The following is a 27,651-nucleotide window of genomic DNA, read 5'->3' as shown; positions in this document are numbered from 1 at the left end:
TATCCACGAAATCAAGAACAACATGTTAATCAAAGACTATTAACAGAAAAAGAAAGGTATCTTGGAGATAAAAATGTTATCCACAAAATAGTTCCATATAAGGACTGGAAGTTAAAAGGGTGACAAAATATACCAGAAAGTAGAACTTAAAAATAAAGAGATGGAAAATGGGGGAAAAAAGTAAGAAAATTAAAATTAACATAAAAGTTCCCATATCTAATTATCAGGAGTTCCAAAAAGAGAGAATAAAGAGAGGGAACTAAAACAAAAATAATACAAGCAAAAAGTCTTCAATCCTGAAGGATATGAGTGTCTACAATAAGGCATGCCCTCCTGAAATTTCAGATCCCTGGAGGGAAAAGGAACATTTGTAAAAGTTTCTAGAGAAAAACAAGGGATTGGAAATCCACATGGCATTAGATTTCTTGATAGGAACTCTGGAAGATACAAGAAGATGAAACAGTGCCTTATTGAGGAAAAAATATATACTTCTTTTTTTTTTTTTTTTAAAGATTTTATTTATTTATTTGAGAGAGAGAGAATGAGAGACAGAGAGCATGAGAGGGAGGAGGGTCAGAGGGAGAAGCAGACTCCCCGCCGAGCAGGGAGCCCGATGCGGGACTCGATCCCGGGACTCCAGGATCATGACCCGAGCCGAAGGCAGTCGCTTAACCAACTGAGCCACCCAGGCGCCCTGAAAAAATATATACTTCTAAACCATAGTACTATACTCATCAAAACTATCAATCAAGGCATTTTCAGACATGCAAGGTCCTGAAAAGCTTCCCTCCTACATGCCTTCCATCAGGAAACTAATGGAGAATGGGACCCACCAGAATGAGAGAGAAAAGTAAGAAAAGAGGAAGGTATGAGATACAACAAAGAAAAGAGGAAAGGGGAATTTCAAGATGAGATGATAAGTATGTAGCAGGTCTAGAGAGCAACCATGACCATAATAATCTAAACACTGAATATTAAACAAAAATTTTATACATAATCCTGCGACAATGGAAGTAAGGCAAGAGCATGAGTAAACAGAATGAAGGAAAACAAAATCCTCATTTTTCATAATAGAAGTCAACAGATAATATCTACAATAGGAAAATCAAGGAATGGCAGCATGGGCATACTATTCAGAAACATGGAAGTAAAGGGCAAAAGAAACAGCCCTGGGAAAAAGGAATGAGGGTGGCAAAGAGTATAAAATGGAAAACACTGTGTTTCTATTAAAAACTTTGTAATTTTTAAGCTTTGTCCGTATACTTCATTCACACACAAAAAAATAAGTTACAGAGGAAATTAATGATTCTAAATATTTCCTTCCTGGAAGAGGAAAGATTATGGACTCTTAAGTATGCACATTCCACTTTGGACACCGTCACTTTATGCAATAAGACAAGTAAGATCTGATTTCAATAGCAAGGATCCTAGGAGCTCTGCAAGAGACAAGTCACAGAATAATGTAGAATTCAGAGAGAACGCTCTAGCCTGTCTCAATCCATAAATGACATTTCGCGTAGAACCAGTCTACCTAGACTAAGTCAGTTCTAGGCATCCAGAAACCCAGTTTCATTTCCCCGTATGAAGCAAACTTTCTGATTCCACAATGCTCAGAAAACCACCTGGAGCACTAGTTAAAAATGCAGACTCCATCGTCTGTGGAACTCCATGGATTTCTACTCAGTCCAAGTATGGCACTGGGACCCAGAAATCTGTATTTTTACAATCATCTCCAGTGATTTCATATCACTGATGCCCAGATTTTGAGAAAGAACATCAGGGCGTTCTTCTGAAGTCCCATGCTTTAAGGGCAGGGGTTGGCAAACTTTTTCTGTGTGAAGTGCCAGGTGGTTAGTAATTTAGGCTTCACCAACCATTGCAAACACTCATCTGCACTGCTGTCCCAGCATGAAACCAGCCACAGGCAATATGTAAATGAAGGAATGTGGCTGTGTGCCAAATACAATTTTGACATGTTGCTAAATATTATTCTTCTTTTGATTTTTTCTCCAGCCATTTAAAATGTAACAGCCATTCTTAATCCCAGGGCCTTACAAAAACAAGTGGGAGGCCTGATTCGGCCCTTGAGCAGAGGCTTTCTGACCTCGGCTGTCGGGCACCCCCTCTCCCCCGCCACTGAATGAGCAGCAACCCTAAGGGGAGTGCATGGGGAGAAGGGAGCTCCAGAACCCAGAGTCAGAAAAGTTCTGCAATTTGACATAAATCAACTATAAAAGCCCTATTACAAACAAGGCAAGCTGAGCAGAATTGGGGCTTCCTCCCTTCCACAGGCATTCTATTAGAGAGAATGATTTATGACTTCCTCCCATTCCCTAAAGTCTCACCCCATTTTTCAGAGCTTGCTTTGATGATTATATGAATCTGATTTCACCTAAATGAAAATAGGAGGGGAGAAAGGTGAAGCACACAGAGTGACTTCCTCAAAGTCTTCTTTCCTTTTCCAATGATGACTCCCTTCCAAAAAATCGGGCTTTCACAGGGTTTTAAAATTGTCTTCTCAGTCATATGAAAATTTTAGATTACCCAGCTAGGTCAGAGTTTTGGGCACCCACTAATATACTTAAATTTTAAATTTCTCTGAATTATTAACTTCCATCACAGTAAACCAGAACCTTAGCATCCAAATAAATCATTTATTGTTCTTGTCATTTATTTAATAATATTTACTGTGGAACAACAGAAGATGCATAGGTTATTAAGATTTTATCATTATACTAGAAGCTGGTTTAGAAAAACTGGTCCTTGTAATTGAATATGGGTTCACAACAATGACAATTTCTACATCAGTTTATAGGGTTTCAAAAGCATTCCTTTGGCCAGAACATGAGTTGATTATCTCTCAGATTCCAAGCTTCCATTAAGATGATGTAGGACTTGGAAGGTCTCCTCTGTCTCACATTTTTTTCCATTCAAACAACCACATTTATTTTTTTTAAGATTTTATTTATTTGAGAGAGAGAGAGAAAAAGAGAGCGAGAAAGCACGAACAGGGGTAGGGGTAGAGGGAGAAGGAGAAGCAGACTCCCCGCTGAGCAGGGAGCCTGACTCGGGGGCTCCATCCCAGGACCTTGAGATCATGACCTGAGCAGAAGGCAGACGCTTAACCGAATGAGTCACCCAGGTGCCCCTCAAGCAACCACATTTAGATTAACAACTATTTCAATTAAACATTAGCTTCTAAACATCCAAGTTCCCCCCCCTTAATGTTTAGTATAAAAGTATAAGGAACATTAATGTGTTGTCATTGTTTTAGATTGTTTTGTGACTAACCAAATAAGTTTATCAGTATATTTTTATATCTTCAAGTTACAAATAGTGATGTTTTGCAAGAATATAATCATTTAAAACTATTTTATAAAGAAAATTTGCATATTAAGAGCTCAAATTATATATCTTTGATTTCATCGTGAATGGCAATTGATGATTCTAAAATGCAGCGCAACTTAATGCTTAGAAGTTGAAAATAAAAAGGAAATGGGTACTTTCAGTGCAGTGCTTACAGACTTCTCTGAAATAAATACATAGCCCTGAAACGAATGGTCTACAATCTGTTAGCAGGCCTGCCCCATCTGCCTGTTAGATGCCACTTCAAATTCAGAGAAACAGTTTTCAAAAAGTCAGTGAAACTGATTTGCCTCATCTTTTGAGTGATTCTTACTGATCAATTACTCTACCTTGAAATTCCTTGAAAGACTCAACAAGAACAACAAAAACCAAAATCCAAACAAGCGAACAAACAAAAAACAGCCAAAACTGCAAATGTCAGCGGCAGCCAAGAGAGGAGGTATGTAGAAAAGTAGACAAGAGAAGGCTTTGGCGTTTCAACTCTGTACTCAGCCTGCAACTTACAGGTAACCTGAGTTATTTCCAATTCAAACTGAATGCTTCTCTGAAATCCTTCACACACGTGCACACACACACACGCACCATGCACACACACATGCATTCATGTGCACATTCTCCCCCTTCTTCTCCCCTCCCACTCCCCTCCCCCACACACCGCTCCTTCCCCCATATTCTCTCTCATTTACTGCTCCACAACCCCCCTAACTCTGGATACTCCGCAGAAAAACTACCCACTTCAACACTTACATTCATCTTCGAAAATCAGAATACTTCTTCAGATGCTCACTCTGTAACATATGCTCTTAACACCTTGTCTCAACTTAAGGATAAAAATAAAAATAAAACAAAGCATCAAGATCTCACATAAAAACTTTTCAGGTTTACAGGAAAGCAACAGAAACAACCACTTCTGCTTTAATCTCAGGCGTGCATCTTCAACATCCCCTGCTCCCACTCAGATGCAAACATTCGAGGAAGGTATGAAGAGCAATGGAAGGTGAGCAGCTTCTGAATCTGGGATCAGTTAGATCTAGGGCTTTGTAGGGCTCCACTCTCCTGCTGCTGCTTGTCCTGTTGTCCCTTATGATACAACTAATGAATTCTTAAAGCATTTGTTTACTCTTAAATAGGTTACTATACGTTCCTTGGTGTCTCTTCCAGACAGATGCTTTTCCTTCAAAGTACTTTGTTCATCATTCGTATACAAATGAAATTCCTCCAGTACTCTATTTAGAATGAAAACTGCTTAAATTGTTTCAAGTGCAGACAAAAGCAACAGGTACATCCTCACTGATCCTGCCTCAGCTCCACGGAGCAAAGATTTTGAGACAAGCAGCTCAGTTCATATTGAAATACAATTTTTTTTTCACTACAAACTTATACTAATACTTCTAGCAAACTTCCATGCCCACAGTAAACACTGAAAACAAATCTTAGCAACAATATTCTTACGACTGTTAATCTCTTCCATTTTTGTACTGGTTAGGCAGACGTGGGGAGAGCAGTACATCAGGAGCTATACCTACAGTAAATAATCTAATGACGCAACTGGGAGCATGAAAGCACCTTTCTCGGTATCCTCTTTAACTGTGAGGAGTTATATGGAAGTACTCCATGGATTCTAAAACAGAAGCTGCAGGCTCAAATGACAAGAGGAGCCAGGGAGAAACCACAAGTGACTGTGGTGGGCTAGGGAGAAGTGGACACTGGCCTGTCTAAATGCAGCAGACCACAGTGACCATCCAACTGTTGCTGTGGAGGAAGATAGGGTCAATGAGGCCAAAATCTTTTTTTTTTTTTTTACTTTTTTATTGTTATGTTAATCACCATACGTTACATCATTAGTTTTTGATGTAGTGTTCCATGATTCATTGTTTGTGCATAACACCCAGTGCTCCGTGCAGAACGTGCCCTCTTTAATACCCATCACCAGGCTAACCCATCCCCCCACTCCCCTCCCCTCTAGAACCCTCAGTTTGTCTCTCAGAGTCCATAGTTTCTCACGGTTCATCTCCCCCTCCGATTTCCCCGCCTTCATTCTTCCCCTACTGCTATCTTCTTCTTTTTTTTTCTTAACATATATTGCATTATTAGTTTCAGAGGTACAGATCTGTGATTCAACAGTCTTGCACAATTCACAGCGCTCACCATAGCACATACCCTCCCCAATGTCTATCACCCAGCCACCCCATCCCTCCCACCCCACCCCCCACTCCAGCAACCCTCAGTTTGTTTCCTGAGATTAAGAATTCCTCATATCCGTGAGGTCATATGATACATGTCTTTTTCTGATTGACTTATTTCGCTCAGCATATTACCCTCCAGTTCCATCCACGTCGTTGCAAATGGCAAGATCCCACTCCTTTTGATGGCTGCATAATATTCCATTGTATATATATATACCACATCTTCTTTATCCATTCATCTGTCAAAGGACATCTTGAGGCCAAATCTTTTAATTTTTTTTTTAAAGAAGCCAGAAATTTGGATTTTTAAGGGAGATTCCCAATGTGAAATGTCAGTAACTTTTTTTTTTTATTACACAGTATGCAGGTTGTAAAAAGCATGTTATTTCATGGGCCACCAGTCTGTCATATCAACATATCTAAAATAAATTATTCATCATAGCCCCCTCCAACTCTACCATCAGGAAGCAATTCTCTCAAATAAGACTGTGACAAAACCTAAGCAAGAAGTCCCACAAAACAATGTCCCATGGACCACCTTCTGCAGGACTACTGACTGGATACTTTGGTATGAGGAATGTAGTAGGGTCATGATTGGATCCTACTCTCTTCTAACAACGGCATCCTTAGTGTGTGAGAGATGAAGGTGAAGGAGGAGCTAAGAATGCAGAGAGGCGGCTGGCCTTCTGCAGACAAGTTGGGTGACCAACACCTGCACAGAATGCGACGGGGACAGAACAAGGCTGGAGGCCGAGACTCCACCACATTATATAGCTGGAACATAGCTCCCGATCGTGCTAGGGTAAGGGCGGATGCTTTCCCCCAATAATTGATCTTTGAAGTCCTACATTCCCTTATCTAGGCCCCTAGCTCAGAGCCTGCCATTCAGCACTCATATTTCTGTGCTCTGCTCCAGAAGATGAAAGACAATGAGCAACTCACTTCTCCTGTTGTTCCTCCCCTTCTCCAGTTTTTCCTCCATAGATGCTATCACAGGCCTGGGTATGCTCTGGTCAGCCACTCTTGTGAGGTCTTTAAATGGACCTAGATGAGGTTTTAGGGAGAAAGCAAGGTCTAGGCTTTAGATGGGTAGATGAAAGGAGAGGTTTAAATATGGTTCAGCCCAGGTCCCTAGGGCTGAAGGTAAAATGGGGGTATAGGGAAGACAGAAATTGAGTTACAAATGCATCACTAGCAACTCCCCTTGGTCAGAACTCTGAGTAATCAGTGACATAACAGGATCCAGTGAAGGAAAATAAGCTGGGATTCACAACTAAGAATGGGAAGGTAAGTATTTCAGTTACAGGGAAGAGCCTGATTAAAGGAATGCTACAACATTACAACTTGCAGCTACACTTTGGACATCAGTTAGTGAAGTCTTGCTATTGTTTTGTACATTTCTGCTGTTCCAGGTCAGCAGAAAAGTGCCTGGTTATAACACTAATCAAAAATCAGGGTTCCTGTGTGGCTCCGTCAGTTAAGTGTCTGCCTTCAGCTCAGGTCATGATCTCAGGGTCCTGGGATCGAGCCCCGCATTGGGCTCCATGCACAGCAGGGAGTCTGCTTCTCCCTCTGCCTGCCATTCCCCTTGCTTGTGCTCTCTCTCAAATAAATAGATAAAATTAAAAAAAAAAAAAAATACTGGTCAAAAAATAGTAAGTTTTTCTAGAAAGATATTTTGACCTTTTAAAAGTTTCACAGATGAAATTATGTTAAGGTAGAGGTCTTTGGAGTCTTCAGAAGCTCTAAAGGAAGAAAAGATAAACATAATTACACAAGAAATGGTAAGCTGCCCCATTATCTGCAAGACGCATGAAAATTTTCAACAAGAAAATGCTAAAAAGGTAAGACAGTTCATTAAGACAGAGTGGATTATTGAGGAGTTGAATTTAGATGAAAGGAAAGATAACTGTGAAATAAAATTAACATGAAAAAGGTTTAGCAATTATTTTGTCATAGACTTTGAGCAAAACATGGAGACTTGATTTTTTTTTTTTTTGGCCCAAAAAAACTTAATGTTACAGAAAATATTAAACATTCGTAATCAAAAAATCAGAAGAAATCCCCAATACTTTGAAGCCTTAGCATGTCGAAGTGCCTGACTCATAAGTAATGTAAATGCTGACTTTTTCTTTCAAATCAATGGAATTCTTCATGAAGAATTCATGCTACATGGGCAATTAGGCTTGATGTACAGAAGTGGTGAAGTGTTTGGATTTTCTTTTTAACTCAAAAGAAACAAACTATAATTTATTCACCATATTTTCTCAGTAAAACTAGGTTGATTTCTACTTTCTTACTATTTTGAGCTAAAATTTTTGAATACTTTAATAAATCAAGAAAAAAATTTCTTATCCTTAAGAATATTCTGGAAACATTCCCAAGATATTGCAGAATTTTTGTATAACCTCCTGACCTGATTATTCCGATGGGGACAGTGCTCCTTGGGATGTATATATAGGCAGGTGTATTTTTTAAGACATCACTTCAATAATTTTATCAAACTTTTCTACCATGAGTAATTAATTCATAAAGGAATCTGTGTGACCCCAGGAGGGGCTTCATATTCTCAAGACTGATGGCTCTAAGTATAGCATTTCAGGGGGCTTGAACTCCCTCCCCTCTGAACTGCCGTTATGCCCCTCTTCTCTCCTGCTACCTCAAGTCTATGAGGGTCTTTACAGACCAGGGGACATGTATTTTTTTCTTTCCTAGCTATGTGTGATTATCATTTGGAGAGAGCACATCTGTGTTTCATCAGGACCTCCAGAGATTCAATAAGGAAAACCCTACATGTAGAAAGGCTACCCCTGATAAGACCCCAGCATTGTTACAACCCTGGGCAGCATCTCCACAAGGAGGAGCGTGAGTTCAGCCTGCTGCAGGCTCCTTAGGATTCCTTTGTATGGTGTAGCTCCTAATGTACCTGTCACATGCTCTGAAGGGCTCCTCTTCTGCTAGTCCTGAGAGCTTCACTCTCTAACAGCTCTCCTCGGGTGGGGCTGACCCCTGTACTCTAGAGCAATGACCAACTGTTAGCTGGTCCATCTTCAGCACTCAGCTGGAAATAAATGGTCACAGTATAAAGTCAAGGGGGGAGTACCTGGGGAGTGAACAGTAAGGCTTTAAGTATAAAGCCCTTAAATAATAAATGTAGCTTTTCCTTCAAAAGGCACCACACACATTTTTAAATTCCACATATTGCAGGGGACACCTGGTGGCGCAGTTGGTTAAGCGTCCGACTCTTGATTTCAGCTCAGGTCATGATCTCAGGGTCGTGAGATCAAGCCCTGTGTCCAGCTCTGTGCTTGCAGAGTCTGCTTGAGATTCTCCCTCTCCCTTTCCCTCTGCCCTTTGCCCCATTTGCACTCTTTCTCTCTAAAATAAATAAATAATATTTTAAAAATAAAAAGAATTCCACATCTTGCAGGAACCAGTGTTTCTCTTTGCACAACCTGACTGTTGAGCAAGTCAGACAGTTTGAGAGCAGAATACATGATATTATGATATAGACTTTGTCATTCATTTCCTACCTAACAGGAGTGAGAAGATCCACCTGACATCACGTTTGAGGTGATGCCACAGAATCTGTTGCAGAATTTCTATCAAAATTTTAAAGTCTGACAATCATAAGCCTGGCTTATAATAAGATCAGGCAAAGTCACCCTAAGAGAGAAAGAGACAGAGAACTTTTCTACATTATTTTTTTCAAATAGATGGTCAAATAAGCTTAAAGAGGAACAAGAAGTTGATGCAAGGAATGTATCTTCTAAAATACTAAAGTTCTGTATAGTTGATTGGTGGGATCCTAGCAAGGCACAATGAGAATTTTACTTGTTTATTAGGAAACTCATATTTTAATCATTTGAGAAAATATTTTGCAGAAAGAAGAGATTAGAGATCTATGAGCCATTTCTTACCTTATTTCACTTACCTACTCTACACAGTCTTAATATAAAAGATTGAACGCAGTTCTGTTACACGTAGGAGGCTCATTAATGAACAATTATTTTAGGATTCTTCCTACATCACCCTATTTTCTTTTCCATATTATACCAATATATTTGAGAAATGTTTACCTACATGTTTCTTCACAGATTTTTTTTTTTTGGTATGCCTTCCTACTCATAAATATCTAAATAATTAAAGAAAAAGATCTCGCCATTAGCCTTGAAAACTGTGTCGCTTCCTTTGACGTATGTTACGTATAGAGCAGTACTTACAACCAGAAAATATTTTTTTAGCCTCTCCTTTCGGGGGAAACTCTGTATTCACATCAAGTAAGGCTGGTACAACTCCAGACTACAAGCACTCAAGCTCCTTCTGGTTCTATTTTAAAAGAGATTGTTTTGACAGCTCTAATTGTGGCATACAGAAACGCCAGTCAGGTAGGCAAACTTGCGGTTCAAAGACTATCCTTCAGGACTGCATTTATTAAATATTAAATATGAGCATTACGAATATCATACATTTTACATAGAATATTTTGGTTCCAACATGATTTCTTCACTGAAATCACTGGTCAGTCCAACCCCTTTATACTATCCTACCTGAATTATGCACTAGGCAAGGCATTTTCCTATAGAAATCAGCAAGTTAACTGGACCCTGTCAACATATATTACAATCCCTTTTTCTGAATTACATTCTGATGATAATAAAGTGAAGTAGGTTAAGATAGGAAAATTAATTTCCTTTATAAGAAACATCTAATGAAGCTTTTATTCACTTCTGACAGAAATGCACCACATGTGGAGAGCAACATCCTGGACTCAGGAGGAAAAACCAGACTCTATGCTCCATTCAAAGAGGAAGTGGATGTGACATGGTTTCTAAAGTAATAAATTAAGGAATTAATGACTAGATCACAAGGATTGAAACAAATATTTTAGTCAAACAAGATATGTAAAATATTACTGTTGTTATATCCTTCCTTATAAAGATCCAGACAGGATTAAAGAATTTACTAGAAACTACTGATGCCTACCACACTGTGATTAAAAGTATTTCTTCTTCTGGTAGACATTACAAAAAGAGAACTAACTGGACAGTCGATTGTACAGGTTGGCTTTTTTCTTCTAAGAACAAGACTTTTTTTAGGTACAAGCATTTATATCCTATAAATATTCTATCACTATCAAATTTTCCTATCTAAAATCCAAAATACTGGAAAATTCAAATAGCTAGATTTTTTTCATGTACATCAATGTCCTTAAGACAGTGCCTGACACCAACTAGGTGTTAAATATATACTTGCTGAGTGAATGATAAATAAGGTGATTTAGAAAATGAAGGAAGTCAAGGTCTACATGGTATATATTTTCCTATCCTTTTAATTTTGACCTTGTCTTTATATTTATCATGTCCGGTGCTTCTTATAAAATGCATATAGTTGGGTCTTGCTTCACTAGGGATCACTAATTGTTGGGGAACACAAATCCAAACCACAATGAGATATCAGATCACACTTGTCAGAATGGCTATCATCAAGAGGACAATAGAGAACAAGTATTGTTGAGCATGGTAAGAAAAAGGAACCCTTCTACACTGTAGGTAGGAATGTAAAATGTTACAGCCATTATGGAAAACAGCATGGCAGTTCCTCAGAAACCTAAAAATTGAACCACCACATGACCCAGCAATCCCACTCCTGCGTATATGTCCAAAGGAATTGAAATCGGAAGTCAAAGAGATCGCTGCACTCCCATGTTATTGCATCATTACTCACAACAGCCAAGATATGGAAACAACCTAAATGTCCTTCAATGGATGAATGGATGAAGAAAATGTGGTGTGTGTGAGTACGTATACAGATACACACGCACAATGAAACATTATTTAGCCATAAACAATGAAATCCTGCCATTTGCAACAACATGAATGAATCTGGGGGCCTTATGCTACATGAAATAAGCCAGAAAAATAAAGACCAGGGAAGGGAGAGGGGCTGGAGGCTACATCAATAACCAACAGCCACTGAATTAATCAATCACAGCTATGTAACGAAGCCTGAATAAAAATCCAAAAGGACAGGGTTGGGAGAACTTCCAGGTTTGGAGATACGGGGAGAGTATGAAAGCTTAGAGCTCTTTCACACATACCCTGCCCTACACATTTTTTCCATCTAGCTGTTTCTGAGTTATATTCTTTTATAATAAACTGGTGATCTAGTAAGTAAATTGTTTCTCTGAGTTCTGTGAGCCACTCTAGGAAATTAATCAAACCTAAGGAGGGGGTAATAGGAAATTTCAATCTACAGCTGGTTAGTTAAGATTGGTGTCTGAAATGGGGGTTGGGGAGGGGAGGTCCTATCGGACTGAGAACTTAAACTGTGGGATCTGACGGTAGCTAACTCCAGGTACTATCAGACCTGAGTTAAATTTGTGGAACACTAAGTCAGTGTCCACAGAAAGTTGAGTTAATTGCTTGGTGGTGTGGAAAACACACACACACACACACACACACACAATGGACAAATCTTTCCACCATAGCTTTTAAAATTCATGGTCAGTCATCAACAGGGTGACTATGTATTAGTTTGCACATTACTGTATCTCTTTACTGTATCCCAGTACCCCATCCAACAGATGGAATTATCCTCATTTATATAATAAATGAGACAATCAACCTAATTATCAGTAGACTCTCCTATCCTCTGAATGTTTCCCTCACCATAACTACATCTTGCTGTCCCCTTGGGACACTGCTTCACCTGCAGCCCTCTGAAGTGGAGACCACTTTTCCTGTCACTTTTCTCATTTCCTCTTTGATGGCCACTGGCAGTTTCTATCCAACTCTCTTGCTCCCTCCTTTATCATCAAAAATCTCTACCCATCTGCAATGTATTATTAGACCTTATTACCCTACCCCTTACTCTCCTTGTTTTTTATTTTATTTTATTTTATTTTATTTTATTTATCTATTTGAAAGAGAGAGAGAGAGAGCATGAGCAGGCGGGGAGAGGCACAGGGAGAAGCAGACTCCCCACTGACCAGGAAGCCTGATGCGGGACTCTATCCAAGGACCCTGGGATCATGACCTGAGTGGAAGGCAGACACTTAACTGACTGAGCCACCCAGGTGCCCCTCCTTACCCTCCTTGTTGACATTATCTATTAACCTCCACTCACTTCCCTTCACTCATTGATGAATTTAGCACCTATACTCCACCACTAGTCTTACCCTTGGAGACTTACATATCCCAAAACTTTTCCATCCAATTCTATAGCCTCTTGATTCTTTAAGACCTCCAATCAAGGACCATACCAATTTTCCAGTATCCATGGTCCAGAGGTCCTTCTCCCCTCCTTATCCAGCCTAGATTCTATAGTCTAGCATTATAGCACATTGGCTTATCCTCTCTCCTTCCTTGTGCTCATCTAACAACACCCCAATCCAATGGGGTGCTTACTCTAGGATTATGCAGCACAGCAGAATGTGGTGTGTGCGCACACACACAAATCACACAACCATGCTGGCCAGATCTACTTCAAATTCATACTCATGTATCTGAAAGGGGCACACCACAATGCCAAACAATCCTACTCCCTCCCCTGGTAAATCCACTCTCTAGATAACTATTTCACATCTTCTTCCTCCATACACACATCTATCTCAGTATCTCCCTTCATGCTCAGTTGATAACTTGGCCACTTTCTTCACAGGAAAAAAATGCAATTAGATAAAAATTGTCTCATTTTTTTTCCCTTCAAACAAGTTTACCAATCTACCCAGATAGCTATCTCCTTTGAACCCTCTGAACTATTATTTCTCTCAGAAATTCTTTGGGGTGCCTGGCTGCCTCAGTGAGTACAGCATGCGCTCTTGATCTCAGGATTGTGAGTTTGAGCCCCACAATGGGTGTAGAGATTACTTTAAAAAATAAATAAATAAAATCTTTTAAAAAATTCCTTAGGAGGTTAGTATAAAATGTATAAAGAATTTATACAACACCAAAAAAACAAATAATCAATTAAAAAATAGGTAGAAGATATTTCTCCAAAGACATCCAGATGACCAAAAGACACACAAAAAGATGCTCAACATCACTCATCATCAGGGAAATGCAAATCAAAGCCACAATGAGTTATCACCTCACACCTGTCAGAATGGCTAAAATTAAAAACACAAGAAACAACAAGCATTGGTAAGGATATGGAGAAAAAGGAACCCTCATATACTGTTGGTGGGGATGGAAACAGGTGCAGCCACTGCAGAAAACAGTATGGAAGTTCTTCAAAAAGCTAAAAATACAACTACCTTATGATCCAGTAATCATATTTTGGGTTATTTAAGCAAAGAATAGGAAAACACTAATTCGAAAAGATATTTGCACCACCATGTTTATTGCAGCATGATTTACAAGAGCCAAATTATGGAAGCAACCCAAGTGTCCATCAGCTGATGAATGGATAAGGAGATGTAGTACATATATACAATGGAATAATATTCAGCCATAAAAAGGAATGAAAACTTGCCATTTGTAACAACATGGATGGATCTAGACAGTGTGATGCTAAGTAAAATAAGTCAGTCAGAAAAAAACCAGCATCATATGATTTTACTTGTATCTAGAATTTAAGAAACAAAACAAAGAAACAAGAGACAAACCAAAAAATAGACTCTTCACTATACACAGAGAACAAAGAGATGGTTACCAGAGGGGAGGTGGGTAGAGAGATGGATGAAATAGGTGAAGGGTATTAAGAATACACTTACCAGGATGAGCACTGAGTAATGTACAGAATTGCTAAATCACTGTATTGTACACTTGAAACTAATGTAACACCGTATGTTAACTATACAGGAATTGAATTAAAAAAAAAAAGTTATTTATGTGCTGCTTCCTTCTCATCACTTGGCCCAAAACTGAAATGTCACCTCCTCCAGCAAGGCCTTTCCCAACTATGACTAAAGTCTCATCACACTCTACTCTAGGACTCGCTTCCATAACAGTTATCAATACCTGAAATTATTTTATTATGGTCTGTCTCCAATCACCAGCACTTCAACTTCTCAGACATAGAGACTCTGTCTTCCACATCACTCTAGTACTTAACGCAGGGCCTGACAAAGAGTAAAAGCTAAATAAAAATATCTACTAAATAAATGGTTTTTTGGACTGATTACTGAGAAATACTAAATAAACAAAGATTTATCTACTAAGAGACATAAAAGAACTTACACTTTTACTATATACTACTAAAATATTTAATGGATGCCCAAATCTATGTCACTACTAACGTCATCATGTCCATTATTCAAAATAATGGTGGATGCATGTAAAGATGTATTACCCAATAGACTCTGTTCTTTGACGCTAAATACTAGGAATAATTCATTTATTTCAAATTAAATATTAATGATACTTTAATAATGACGTTATTGAGAATCACCAAGAAAATAAAACATAGCAATTTTATTTTCAAAAACATTTCAAATAACTTTTGCTATCAATAAAAAATAGTAAAATCATTATTCAAAATAACTATTAAGTCATTAGTAATTTAACTATTTCTTTTAAAATGGAAATTTAGTTTAACACTGTTTATAATTAACTGAATATTAGTTATTATAAATCACAGATGTCTAGTTCTAAGTAAAAACTATTATTACACCCCATCACTAAAGACATTAACAAACTCTAAGCTAAAATAAGTACTAATACTTTTCAAAGTAATGAAATCAATTAGCACAAATGAAAAATCAAAAAGTGACAGCATGATCCATTTTTCCTACTTTAAGTTAATGAATAAACACTTCACAAATTAAACAGTCAATTTGTTAATGTATTTTACCTTAAAGATATTTATTATTTCAACTAATCTTTACTTTTACCTTATTCACTAAATGAATATTTTTCTTTTATAAGAGACTATATATGTCATGGGTGAAAGTAGCTGTCATACAGAATTTGCCACATAGAATTTACATTTATGAGAGTTCTGAGAATTACTAAAAAAGTAAGTACTAAAATATGCTGTTAAAACATTGCTTTCATTTCTATAATGTTAGCTATTCCAGAAATGGTAAAAAGGGGAAACTTACATTTTAGATCCAAAATCAAGGTTTGTCATGTACATTTAAAAGTTTCATTGATTTTATTAAGAAAGAAGCATTAATAATAATAATAATAAGCAACTATTATTATTAAGTAAAACTACTTCTAGAAGTAAAACTATTTAATAAAGCCAAAATGACAATTATATTTATAAAATCTTATGACCATATTGTAAATTATTGCCTTTTTCATATCAACTGTTTCCCATAAAATTACATATAAAAATGTAATAAGATATTTTTCACCTTGTAAATAACATATTTAGAGACAGAAATGAGTAAATGCTATTAGCATGCAAAAGAATCCTGAAGCAGATGTACTTTTAGAAATGTTTTGAGATTCCTCAAAAAAATGAAAAGTAGAACTACCATACAATCCAGAAATTCCACTTCTGAGTATTTATCTGCACAAAACAAAAACACTAATTTGAAAAGATACATGCACCCCTATGTTCATTGCAGCATTATTTACAATAGCCAGGATATGGAAACAACCCAGGTGTCCACCAATGGACCAGTGGATAAAGAAGACATAGTATATTTAGACAACAGAGTACTACTCAGTCATAAAAAAGAACAAAATCTTGCCATTTGCAAGAACATAAGTGGACCTTGAGGGTAATACATTAAATGAAATAAGCCAAACAAAGAAAGACAAATATCACATGATATCACTTATATGCGGAATCTAAGAAACAAACACATAAAACAAAACAAACACATAGAGAACAGAATGGTGGTTGCGGGGGCAGTGGGGAGAAGGAGGCAAAATGGGTGACAGGGTTCAAGAGATACAAACTTCCAGTTATAAAATAAATAAGTCATGGGAGTATAATATACAGCATAGTGACTATAGTAAAAAATACTGCATTGCATATTTGAATGTTGCCAAGAGAGTAAATCTTAAAAGTTCTCATGACAAGAATAAAAAATTTTATAACTTCATATGATAACTAGGCTTATTGTGGTGATCATTTCATGGTGTACACAAATATCTACCAAATCACTATGTTGTACACCTGAAACTATTTAATGTTATATGTCATTTATACCTCAATTAAAATAAGTGAATAAATAAGAATGTTTTAATTTCTTAACATAGCTTTAAGTAAGAAAACTAAATTAGAGTTTCTTATTCAAAGCATATCTACCTCAGTTTTTTAAAAATTCCAATATTAAAAAGTTTCTTTAAAAAATTATTTGTTGATTCAAGTGAACAATTATTAAAGACTAATAAATAATTACATCTTTCTCTAGTGTGCTTTTTTTTAGTAGAGTAAGAGAGGCAAGTCATCAGCACAGAGTAAGTCATAGAGCAGTGCCTGATTTCCTGCACAAATTTTAAATATAAAATTATAACATGTTAAGACCACTACAGAATCTTTTATAAGAAAACTACTTATGCAAGGATACACAAATAATTTGTACACACAGAAAAACTAGTAGACAGGATAAGGATAGTAGAAAAGGAGAGAGGACAGTGAGAGTGAGGAGGGAGAGGAGGAGCCCGGGAAGAAGAAAGTCTGAGGAAAAAGAAGGGAGAACATGGTGGTTATAGCTGATAACACTGGATTGTATAACTGAAATTTACGAAGACAGTAGAACTTCAATGTTATCTCACACACACACACACACACACACACACACACACACACAAGGTTACTATGTGAGGTGGTGGATGTGTTAATCAACTTGATGAGGAGAATCCTTTTACAATGCATATGTGCATCAAATCATGTTGTACATTTTATTTGTCAGTGATACCTCAATAAGGCTGAAAAAAAAGAAAAAGGAAGGAGAATATGCTAAGCAAATCCAGTAAATAAAAATTTAGATTGAGAAAATTAAGAGGTAGTGATTCATTCTATGCTATGGGATACAATTAAATGCAAAGCTTCATTACATCTAAACCACAGTATTATTTACCTATGAGGATATCCACTCATACCTATTTTTAAGGAATAAATCTATATAGTAAAAGGCTCATTACATAAAACTTGTGAGTTCACCAAGACAAATCTAGTTGTTTTTTTTTTTTTTTTTACTTAGGGCATCAATAACATTTACTTCTATATCAATGACAATTGTATCCAAGGGTCAACAATTTACTTCCCCGAAATTCAGCAACATTCAATGGAAAGGATTGTCTAACAACCCAACCACATTTTTTTAAAGAGTCAATTTAGGGCAGTAAATGGGAATATGCGATGAACAAACTGAAGAAGTTATGTAGAAGTGTTCTTCCATATAATTCACTAACAATGGTGGTAGTGAGGAGCTTGCTCCTTCCAAAATCTTGGGGAAAAACCCTAACGTTGTAATGGTCATGGAAAGTTGGGTGTGAGTCTTAAAATAGGGGAACATAATTTTCCTTAATATAACTCTCATGTTCCACATAAAAATTCTTGTAATCCAACCTACAGAAATCTGCCAAGCACTGTGACTTGCTTCATGTACTGTTGCTCTCAACCCTTTATACTCACATAGGCCAGAAACGGAAAAAAACACCACTAATTACATGATGATTTTCAACCCAACCCACTGGGCTGACGAAACGCATGATCACCTTGTGTATAAAGAAATCTATCCTCTAAGTTACATGGTTCAAATAACAATTCACAAAACAATCTACACAACATCAAAGTGCAGTTGGAAGGTGCAAGTAAAGGCTACTATCAGCTATAAATCCATAAAAACAGGAACTACTCCAGGCAAATCAAGCAAATATAAAGCGTCTGAATTAAAAAGACAACTACTATAATAAAAAAAAAAAAAAATACTTTTAAAAGCCAGGTAAATTTTTCAGTTAAAATCTTCATATAATACTATACACTGAGTATTTTTTAATAACTAAAACTATTAATAATAGCTTTTAAAACTGCCTAATGGGAGCAAGTGACTAAAGAAGCAGTGAATACCAGAGAAGATTAAGTGAAATCACCTTGTCAAGAGGTCAGTAAAAATAAAAAATTAATAAAATAATTTAAGAGGTCAGTAAAATAATTTGGAAAACTATACTTTCTTTAAAAATTTTTATACATTTCCAAAAATACTAAATTTTAAGCTTTTGTAAGGGTTCAAAAATTACCCCAAAATGCTGTAGTTAGTAATCATTCTAAAAAAAACAACATAAATTGAAGTACAATTTAAAGATTTATATGGTATCTTATATAGTAATTTCTTTTTTAAAAAGGCAATAATAATGGATTAAAAAATTTGCAAAATTTAATTTTTAACCTGAAAAAAATTACTGTAAGATGATTTTTAATCCATTTGTTAGGAAACCATTACACATTATTATTACTATTTCTTTTCTATCATACCTAGTCATTTGATAGTAGGTGTCTTAGATTATAAATGAGCTAACTTGGGTTTAAATCCAAAAACAATCAGTAAAACAAGACAGAAATCTAACTTTTGTTTAGTATTTTAAAATATTTTCTGCATAGTTTCCCCAAACATTCATGAGCATTCTAATTATGACTACGATTAAAGCTTTTAAGAAGAGTCTAATCCAGGTCAAAAATTAAAAAAAAGTATGAAAACAGTCAGAAATAACCATTCACGTATCACACATACACACATATATATAACAAGCTTACTTTTAAATCACAAGTTTAGCTTTTCCTTACAACTTAACACTGGATACAGAACACTCTAGAAGTCATAAATAAATAACAAAACAAAGTCCCCTCTTCTTGCCAATATGTGAATGCAACTGCAGTGGATTTAGGTTAGATATAAATATATATTACATACATGTCTCTAATACTATATAAGATGTTCGTAAATATTTTCCCAAGAGGGTGGGGGAAATTTAATCTCTGAAATTGAAAGATTTTGCCACCAAAAGAGATTTAAATAGCCCTAGTTATAAAAATATGTTCTTGAAATTACAGTTGTATTATATTCTGTTTCAATTATTTCTATGTGAAAACTTCAAAAACAACTAGTTTATCACAGTCAATAAACCTATTAGATGAATACTGAAAAATCTAAACTTACCCAGAGTGATTACAAATAAAAATGCGTGCTGTGTCAAAATGACATGCACCTCTTTCAAAATTTGGACTACTACCCAAAACAATCTTCAGATTCAATGCAATCCATATCAATATTCCAATGGCATTTTTCATAGATAAAGAACAAACAATCCTGCAATTTATAAGGAGCCATAAAAGACCCCAAAGAGCCAAAGCAAACTCGAGAAAGAAAAACAAAGAGGGAGGCATCACACTCCCTGATTTCAAAGCACATTGCAAAGTTATAGTTACAAAGACAGTATGGTATTGGCATAAAAACACATAAATATACCCATGGAACACATCAGGACCCAAAAATAAACCCGCACATGCATGATCAATTGATTTATGATTTATGACAAAGGAACCAAGAATATACACTGGGGAACGGACAGTCTCTTCAATAAATGATGTTGGAAAAAGCTGCAGTCACAAGCAGGAGAATGAAACCGGACCACTATTTTATACCACACACAAAAATTAATTCAAAATAGATTAAAAACTTGAATATAAGATGTGAAACCCATAAAACTAGAAAAAAAACAAAGGTGGTAAGTTCCTCGACCTCAGTCTTAGCAATAATTTTTTTTAATCAGACACCAAAAGCACAAGCAACAAAAGTAAAAATAAACAAGTGGGACTACATCAAACTAAAAAGCTTCTGCACAACAAAGGAAACCATCAACAAATGAAAAGGCAACCTATGGAATGGGAGAAAATATTTGCAAAGCAGATATCAGATAAGGAGTTAATAACAAAAATATACAAGGAACTCATATAATTCAATAGAAAAAAAAAAAAAACACCACAATTTGATTTAAAAAATGGGCAAAAAAAACCCCAAAACATGCAGAGGATCTGAAGAGACATTTTTCTAAAGACATCCAGATGGCCAACAGGTGCATGAGAAGATGATCACTATCACTCATCATCAGGGAAATACAAATCAAAACCACAAAGAGATATCACCTCACACTTGTCAGAATGGCTAAGTGTCAAAAAAGACAAGAAATAACAAGGGCTGACACGGAAGATGTGGAGAAAGGGGAACCCTCATGCACTGTGGGGGGGGAATGCAAAGTAGTGCAGCCACTGTGGAAAACAGTATGGAGGTTCCTCAAAAAGTGAAAAATAGAACTATCATATGAGCTAGTAATTCCATCTCTGGGTATTTAGCCAAAGAAAACAAAAAGACTAACTTGAAAGGATGCACCTCTATGCTCAGTGCAGCATTATTTACAACAGCCAAGATATGGGAATAACCTAAACAGCCATCAGTGGATGAATAAAGAAAATGTGGTGTACACACACACACACACACACACACACACACACACTGAATTATTATTCAGCCATAAAAAAAGAATGAGATCTTGCCATTTGTGACAACATGGATGGACCTGGAAGGCTTAATGCTCAGTGAAATAAGTCACAAAGAGAAAGATAAATATCATTTGATATCATTTTTATGCAGAATCTTTAAAAACAACAAAAAACAAAGAAGCTCATAGATACAGAGTATAGACTGGTGGTTGCTGGAGGCAGAGGGTGAATGGTGGGCAAATGGGTGAATGGGGTCAAAAGGAACAAACTACTGAAATAAACAAACTAAAATAAATAAGTCATGCGATGTAATATAAAACATGGTGACTATAGTTCATAATTCTGCAAAACTGCAAATATTGCATATTGGAAAGTTGCTAAGAAAGTATATCTTAAAAGTTCTCATTACAAGAAAAAAATTTTGTAAATATGTATGGTGAGGGATGTTAACTAGACTGATCATGTGATGATTATTTTGCAATGTATATAAAGACTGAATCATTATGGTGTACACCTGAAACTAATATAATCTTATATTCCAATTATACCTTAATACCAAAAAATTTGGGCAATTAATAAAACACTTAAATCATAAAGCTGAGTTCAAGTTTAGTCCCTAAAGAATATATTTAGTTTCCATATTCTGTTATAGTATCCTATGAAATAAATTAACTCAATCTAAACTACTTGATGATCATTATTTTTGTTACTTATTACAAACTATAAAGTTTATGTTCAAGATTGGCTATTGATGTAAGTACCCTCAATTAAAGGTCTACACCTAACTATCTATACACATTAATGAAAACAATACTGCCGCAATCAGGTACAATAATTTCTTTCTATTTTATAAAAAAAGAACTTCTAACCTCACTCAACAATTAATCACATTTCAAACAATGGATCTGAAAAAATGTATTAGAGGCACATTTTTTAAAACAAACACACTATGAAACCTTGCTTTTAACGGAGTCAGTGAAATTTTTGTTTGTTTGCTTTTTTATGGTTATTTGGTTTACTTCCTTCTTCTGGGCAAGTTTAGTATGCAACTCTCACTCTTTAGACAGTCAAAAACCCACAGGTTTAAATTTTCTGAAAACTCAGCCTGGTCTTGCCAGCGGAAGACAACGTAACTAGCACCACAAAACAACTGTACTAAATTTTAACACTGTTCATTAACAGCTCCATTTTCCTGAGTTTGCGTTTGTTCTTTGGCATTGGCTTAGGATATAATCCATTTTTCAGAAGGTGTTCCTTGCTGAGGCGAATTTGAGCACCATGCTGAAGCTGGAAAGAGCATAAAGCTTGAAGAGGACGAAGCAAAGTCTGTGAAGATAAAAAAAAAGACACTAAAATAGTGTAACAAATCATATTGTATCTAGCTTTCTCTTCAGAAACAGGGATTATTATGTTTCTTTTTACTATTATTGGCTTTTAACTATGAAAAGTAATAGACACTCTACTAAATATGTGATGATTTCTAAATATAAATTTCTTTTAATTCATACCTTACATGAATGTGTAATTGCTAAGGAATTCCAGTAAAAAGACACAAGTAGCTAATTTTCCATAGAGATGATAAAGTCCAAATTTAGTTTTACACATTAACATATTCAAACACCTCAAAAAACTGTGGCATTATAATAATTTAATGTGTAACAGAGTAAAAGAGACCTTTAGATACAAATTAGTTAATTCAGTTTCTTTTAAGATTTTATTTATTTATTTGAGAGAGAGAAAGAGGAGAGCACAAGTGGGGGAGGAACAGAGAGAGAGGGAGAAGCAGACTCCCCAATGAGCAGGGAGCCCGACGTGGGGCTCGATCCCATGACCCTGAGATCATGACCTGAGCCAAAATCAACCGACTGAGCCACCTAGGTGCCCTTAATTCAGTTTCAATCACAGAACGATGCACGTTTCCTGCTGCCTGAGAACAATCAGATGATGGTGGCAATGGGTAAGCGGTTTACTAATTCTCTCACATTGGTCCAGGGACCACATACAAGTTAGATATCCCGGTTTTGGTGCATTTGAAATAATTCTAACTATATACGTACCTGTCTAAATCCAAATACTGACAGGGCCAGTCATATAACATAAACATGTACAGTGGGTAGACCCATATGATAACAAAGAACAGTGGAGGTTAAAACACAACTAGAGCACATGCCCGACCTGAAGTTTTTCAAGTTCAAAAATTAAAAAAAAAAATTCCCACTCTGTCACATGTTTAAAACATATTTTGAGTCAGATTCTTTCCTTGGGCCTGAGACCCCTGATCTAAATCTCTCAAATAACAATCGCCAACTTGAGTAAGCAAACTGTTTTTTAGAAATAAAAGGAACAAAGGAAAAAACTGACAGATTTAACTACCAAAATTTCACAACGTCTATGTGAAAATGTATTCTCCCTCATACACAACATGAGTGTCAGCAGAGCTTAACATAAGCTCTAGTTTGACACCAAACTCTTAGACACTGTCACCAGCATTTCCTTCTCCGTATTTATTCTTTTCTTCCTTATTAAAAAAAAATCCAAAATGTTATTCAAGGTGGCAGTGTCTCCAGCTAGGATTGTTACCTGGCTACCGACATGGTCCATATAATGATATATATGTGGAGGCTCTTGTGGGGGCTTCCAGAGATACTCTTTACAATGGGACGGACTCAGGAGGCAGAGGCTTCTGCACTTTCTTCTTGCCTGGAATAGGACTGTTAGAGGTGGGACAACCATCATGTGACTACAATGCAATCAACATGAAGATTAAAGTCAAATACATCTGATGATGGACAGAAAGACAGAAGAGACCCCTAGCCCTGGGCTGCTCACCTCAGCATTTCTTACACCCAGGAGAAAAAGCCAGTATATACCCTGTTCAGCCAGCAGTGACCGCTCTGTTATATGCCACCAAACGTAATCCCTGACACACACCAATGGGAAAGAGACAAACTTCTCGGAAAAACTCTGCACACCATTATTGTAGAAAGCCCCTTATATATGCTATCATGATTTCTTTTAACTTCTTCAAATAAGAGAGGGAATGTGGAAATAACTATGTATTTCTTTACAGAGTCAACACAGACTGACTGGATCCTGAAACATCATCCCTAGAAAACATACCTAGGACTACATATAGACTGAGACAATGGAAGTTTCCGTTGCTATGTATGACATTTATTAGATTCTTGATGGACAGAATACTAATATTCCTATTGGTAAGGGCCTCCAATGTTTACCTCCTGAAAATAAGATTCTATCAGTTTCCTGAGGTAATTAAGAGAGTGAGTTGCGGAGACAGATCTAGATTAGATCCCCACCCCATCTCTGTGGTACTCAGTAGGGCTGTTCCAAGTACGCCAGTCCTCCATCTTTGAGATTAGGTCGGCCATATCACTTGCTTTGGTTAATGAAATGTGAGCATGAATACTGTGTGTCACCTCTGGACAGAAGCTTTAAAGGAATGTATGATTCACCACGTCCCTTTATGCCTTCCTTGATGGAGGGAGAATGACATATCTAGATGGTGCCTCCACCAGTCTGGGCCCCTAAGTGACTGCAGCAAGCACAACCCAGGCCCACCCCACGCCAGCCCAGCCCCGGCGATCCCACAGCAGCCAGTGTGACAGGCACATAAACCTCTGCCGCGCTACGCCATTCTGATTTCGCAGCCGCAGCTAGCCTATCTTGACTGGTGTGATCATTACTAGCTACATGTTCCCAGGTAAGTCATATAACTTCTTGCCATTTTCTGAGGGAAATAATGTCAGCCTTAAAGGGTCATTATTAGGTTACACTAAGGCAATAAGCGCACCACGTGATAATAAATGACAATGCTTCTGTATAAACTAACATCATCATATTTGAGGCAATGTGAAGCTACAGGAGAAACAGACTGGTTCAGAGGAACAATGAAAATCCAAAATCTTCCACCTTCAAAATAAGTTCATTTCTAAAAGTTTATTTGGGGGGGGAATCAGTGTTTTGTAGATCCTTTGTCTGCAGGTATAAAGTGACAGTTCTCAAGGGACCCTTACTGACCAGCTACTGTTGCGAGCAGAGAACTAAGGCACTTGGGCCGTGCACAAAGCTTTACCCCATCTACCTATACAGGCTCATAAGATAAACCTCCTAAGTAGGAAAGGTTCTATTACAAAAAAGATCCCTAAGCTCAAGACTTCCAAGGTGTGAAAAGCCCTGGTAAATATTACAATAGCTGAATGAAAATCACCAATCTTCAGTTCAAAATTGTTGTCAATTTATTGGCAAGAATTGGGGAGACAAGGAAGAACAAGGGGATTAATTCTCCTTGAGTTCCTGGTGTCAGGCAATTAACACACATTATTCCACCCAATTCCCACAATAGTACTAAGAGGTAACTATTTTTGGTACATTATAGATAAGTAAACATGCACAAGGAGATTATATGAATTGCTCACGGGCAAAAAGTGATGATGATAAGTGACAGGGTTTAATTCAAACCTGCTTCAAAGCTCACCCTGAGCTACTGTGAGTGTTTGAAAAGCTGCTAGCTTTTAGCTTTTTTCATAAAGGACAAGAATGAATCAGCAGACTAAGAAGGCTATTCCATGCCAAGTTCTTTATTTTGAGGAGCCCTACCTACCAGGATAGAATAAAGCCAGATGAAAAATTACTACTCTGCCCCATTGCCTTACCGTTTCATTAGGAGGCCCCTAATAAAGGGCTACTGGGGGAAACATGTATGTCATAGCTTTCCTCCTCAGGAAAGAGAGAAAACACCTACATTCAGAACAGACGGTAATTGTATTTCTCAAGGGAATGAACTGATATATTTTTTTAAATTGTAGCTAGATTCGAACAGGCTGGACTTGGGATTCCCCCACTGAGAAAGCTAACTTTTTTCTGCCAGCTATAATAATAAGCAACTTGGGATGTTCCATTATGCATTTCTTCTGCTCATGCTCCAGCCAAGAATCTTATCAGCACCTCCCAAATCACACATTGTCAAACACACTTCTTCGTCTCCTGGCCACTGAAGTATGACTACTCCTGGTGATCAAAGCAAACAGAAAGAGAACTGTAGGACCTCACTATTACTTTGGGATTTCGTGTGCCATTTGACCCACAGACAACAATAACAAAAGCTGAAGACAGGATGGATCCTGTTGCCATTCTGTATCTTGAACTTTGCCTGTTGTTGGATATTTTCTCAGAGCATACGATAAGCTTCCTGCTGGAATGGTACATTAACTAATACCAGAATCACGTATCTTATGAAACTGGAAGGAAGGAGCAGTAGGATTGGAAGCAGTAGTACAAAAATGATCAAAACCCCTAGCCCTATTGTATTACAACGACATTATTAAATCACCACCACTACCAACGTTAAAGCTTCTGTTCAGAATTGAAGTAAAGATCCTATTCCAATGTAGAAATAAGAGATTAGGTCCATAGACGATTCTTTTCAGAACCCCAAAGAAGGAAAGGAAATAAAGTTTCAAATCCACAGCCAAAGAATATTATATTTTTCCCTCAAGATTTGAGCTTTTAATGGGTCCTTGGTCTGATGTCAGCTGATCATTGAGTTTTAAATCAACAAAAAGGAAAATACAGAGACTGTACAGAAAGCAAGTTTAAATAATAGCGCTCAGTTTCATCTTTCTTTTAAGATGCCTAAAAAGCGTATATTACTTTTGCCCAAGAACATATAAACAAAATAGAAAAACAAGTACAGGGGTATATAAAGTGCTATGTTGATAGCTAGATACATTGTAACAGATGATAAGGTTAGAGCAGAGGGAGAAAAGTCAGAAAACACTCTCTGGTCATTTGGGAGAAAGATGGATGGTCCCTCAAGAAATTTTTTTCTTTCTCAAAGGAGAGAGAACAGAGAAAGAGAAATTGCCTAGACCCAAAACGAAGTTTACTTACACAGATACACACACAAAAAAGCCTACTCATGAAAGCCTACTTCTTTCAAAAGAAGAAAAGCCTCCAACTCTGACATTTCCCATAGCTTAGGGTAGGGGGAGAGGGTAAAGGCAATTCAAGGCTTGCTTCTGGCATTCTTTAACTCTCCCTGCTCTGGACGTCTTTGGTTCTTTTTCTTGGTAACCAATCCAGTTACTCTGACCTGAGCTTTTGTCCATTACTGAAATTTCCTTCATGGCTACGGCATCCTCTTATCATAATACCCACAGCATATAATGAGAGACAGAAAGAAGGCAGGAATGAGTACTGTGTATGTGTGTGTATGTGTGTCAGAAAGAGGAGTTATAAAACCCCACTTGGTTACGCTCATTATCCTCTGACTTTTCTTCTTGAGTTTTATTTATCAAAAATCTTCAGTGATTAAAAAACTCTTAACAATTTAAGTCTTATTTTGCTGTTCTTTTTTCTTTTGCCTTAAGTGCAAAGTTTCCTACATGTTCCAAAAGACTGAGATGTTTGTGAGCTCAATGAACACTATTCTTTACTGATGATTATTAATTATATATGAAATCACCAGGCTTTCATGGAAATTAAATAAAATGATGATTGCAGGTTATAACCTTTTCATATTCTGCAGGCGTTTTTTCCTCAAAAAATTATTTTTATACTCCAAACCAAGTGGTGACTAAGATAAACAGAAAGTTGATATACACCTTCTCAAATAAAACCACCAATGCAAAAAAAAAAAAAAAAAAAAAAAGTTGTTGTAAAATATTCTTTTAATTAA

General features: G+C 36.8%; 1 protein-coding gene across 1 annotated transcript in view; it reads right to left on the bottom strand.

Moving 5' to 3' along the window:
- Window positions 1–14,941: 14,941 nt before the first annotated feature.
- The window catches only part of DTWD2 (DTW motif tRNA-uridine aminocarboxypropyltransferase 2), a 103,333-nt gene continuing 90,623 nt past the window's right edge, over window positions 14,942–27,651 (bottom strand). Inside the window, exon 6 of the mRNA XM_078067599.1 lies at window positions 14,942–22,280. Coding sequence (XP_077923725.1) covers window positions 22,110–22,280 — 171 coding nt within the window. The 3' untranslated portion in view covers window positions 14,942–22,109. The remainder of the gene's footprint in view (window positions 22,281–27,651) is intronic.

This window comes from Halichoerus grypus, chromosome 2 (genome assembly GCF_964656455.1).
Source record: "Halichoerus grypus chromosome 2, mHalGry1.hap1.1, whole genome shotgun sequence".
NCBI lineage: Eukaryota > Metazoa > Chordata > Mammalia > Carnivora > Phocidae > Halichoerus > Halichoerus grypus.
Note: the sequence above shows the minus strand (reverse complement) of the source record. Positions and strands in the feature narration are given on the sequence as shown.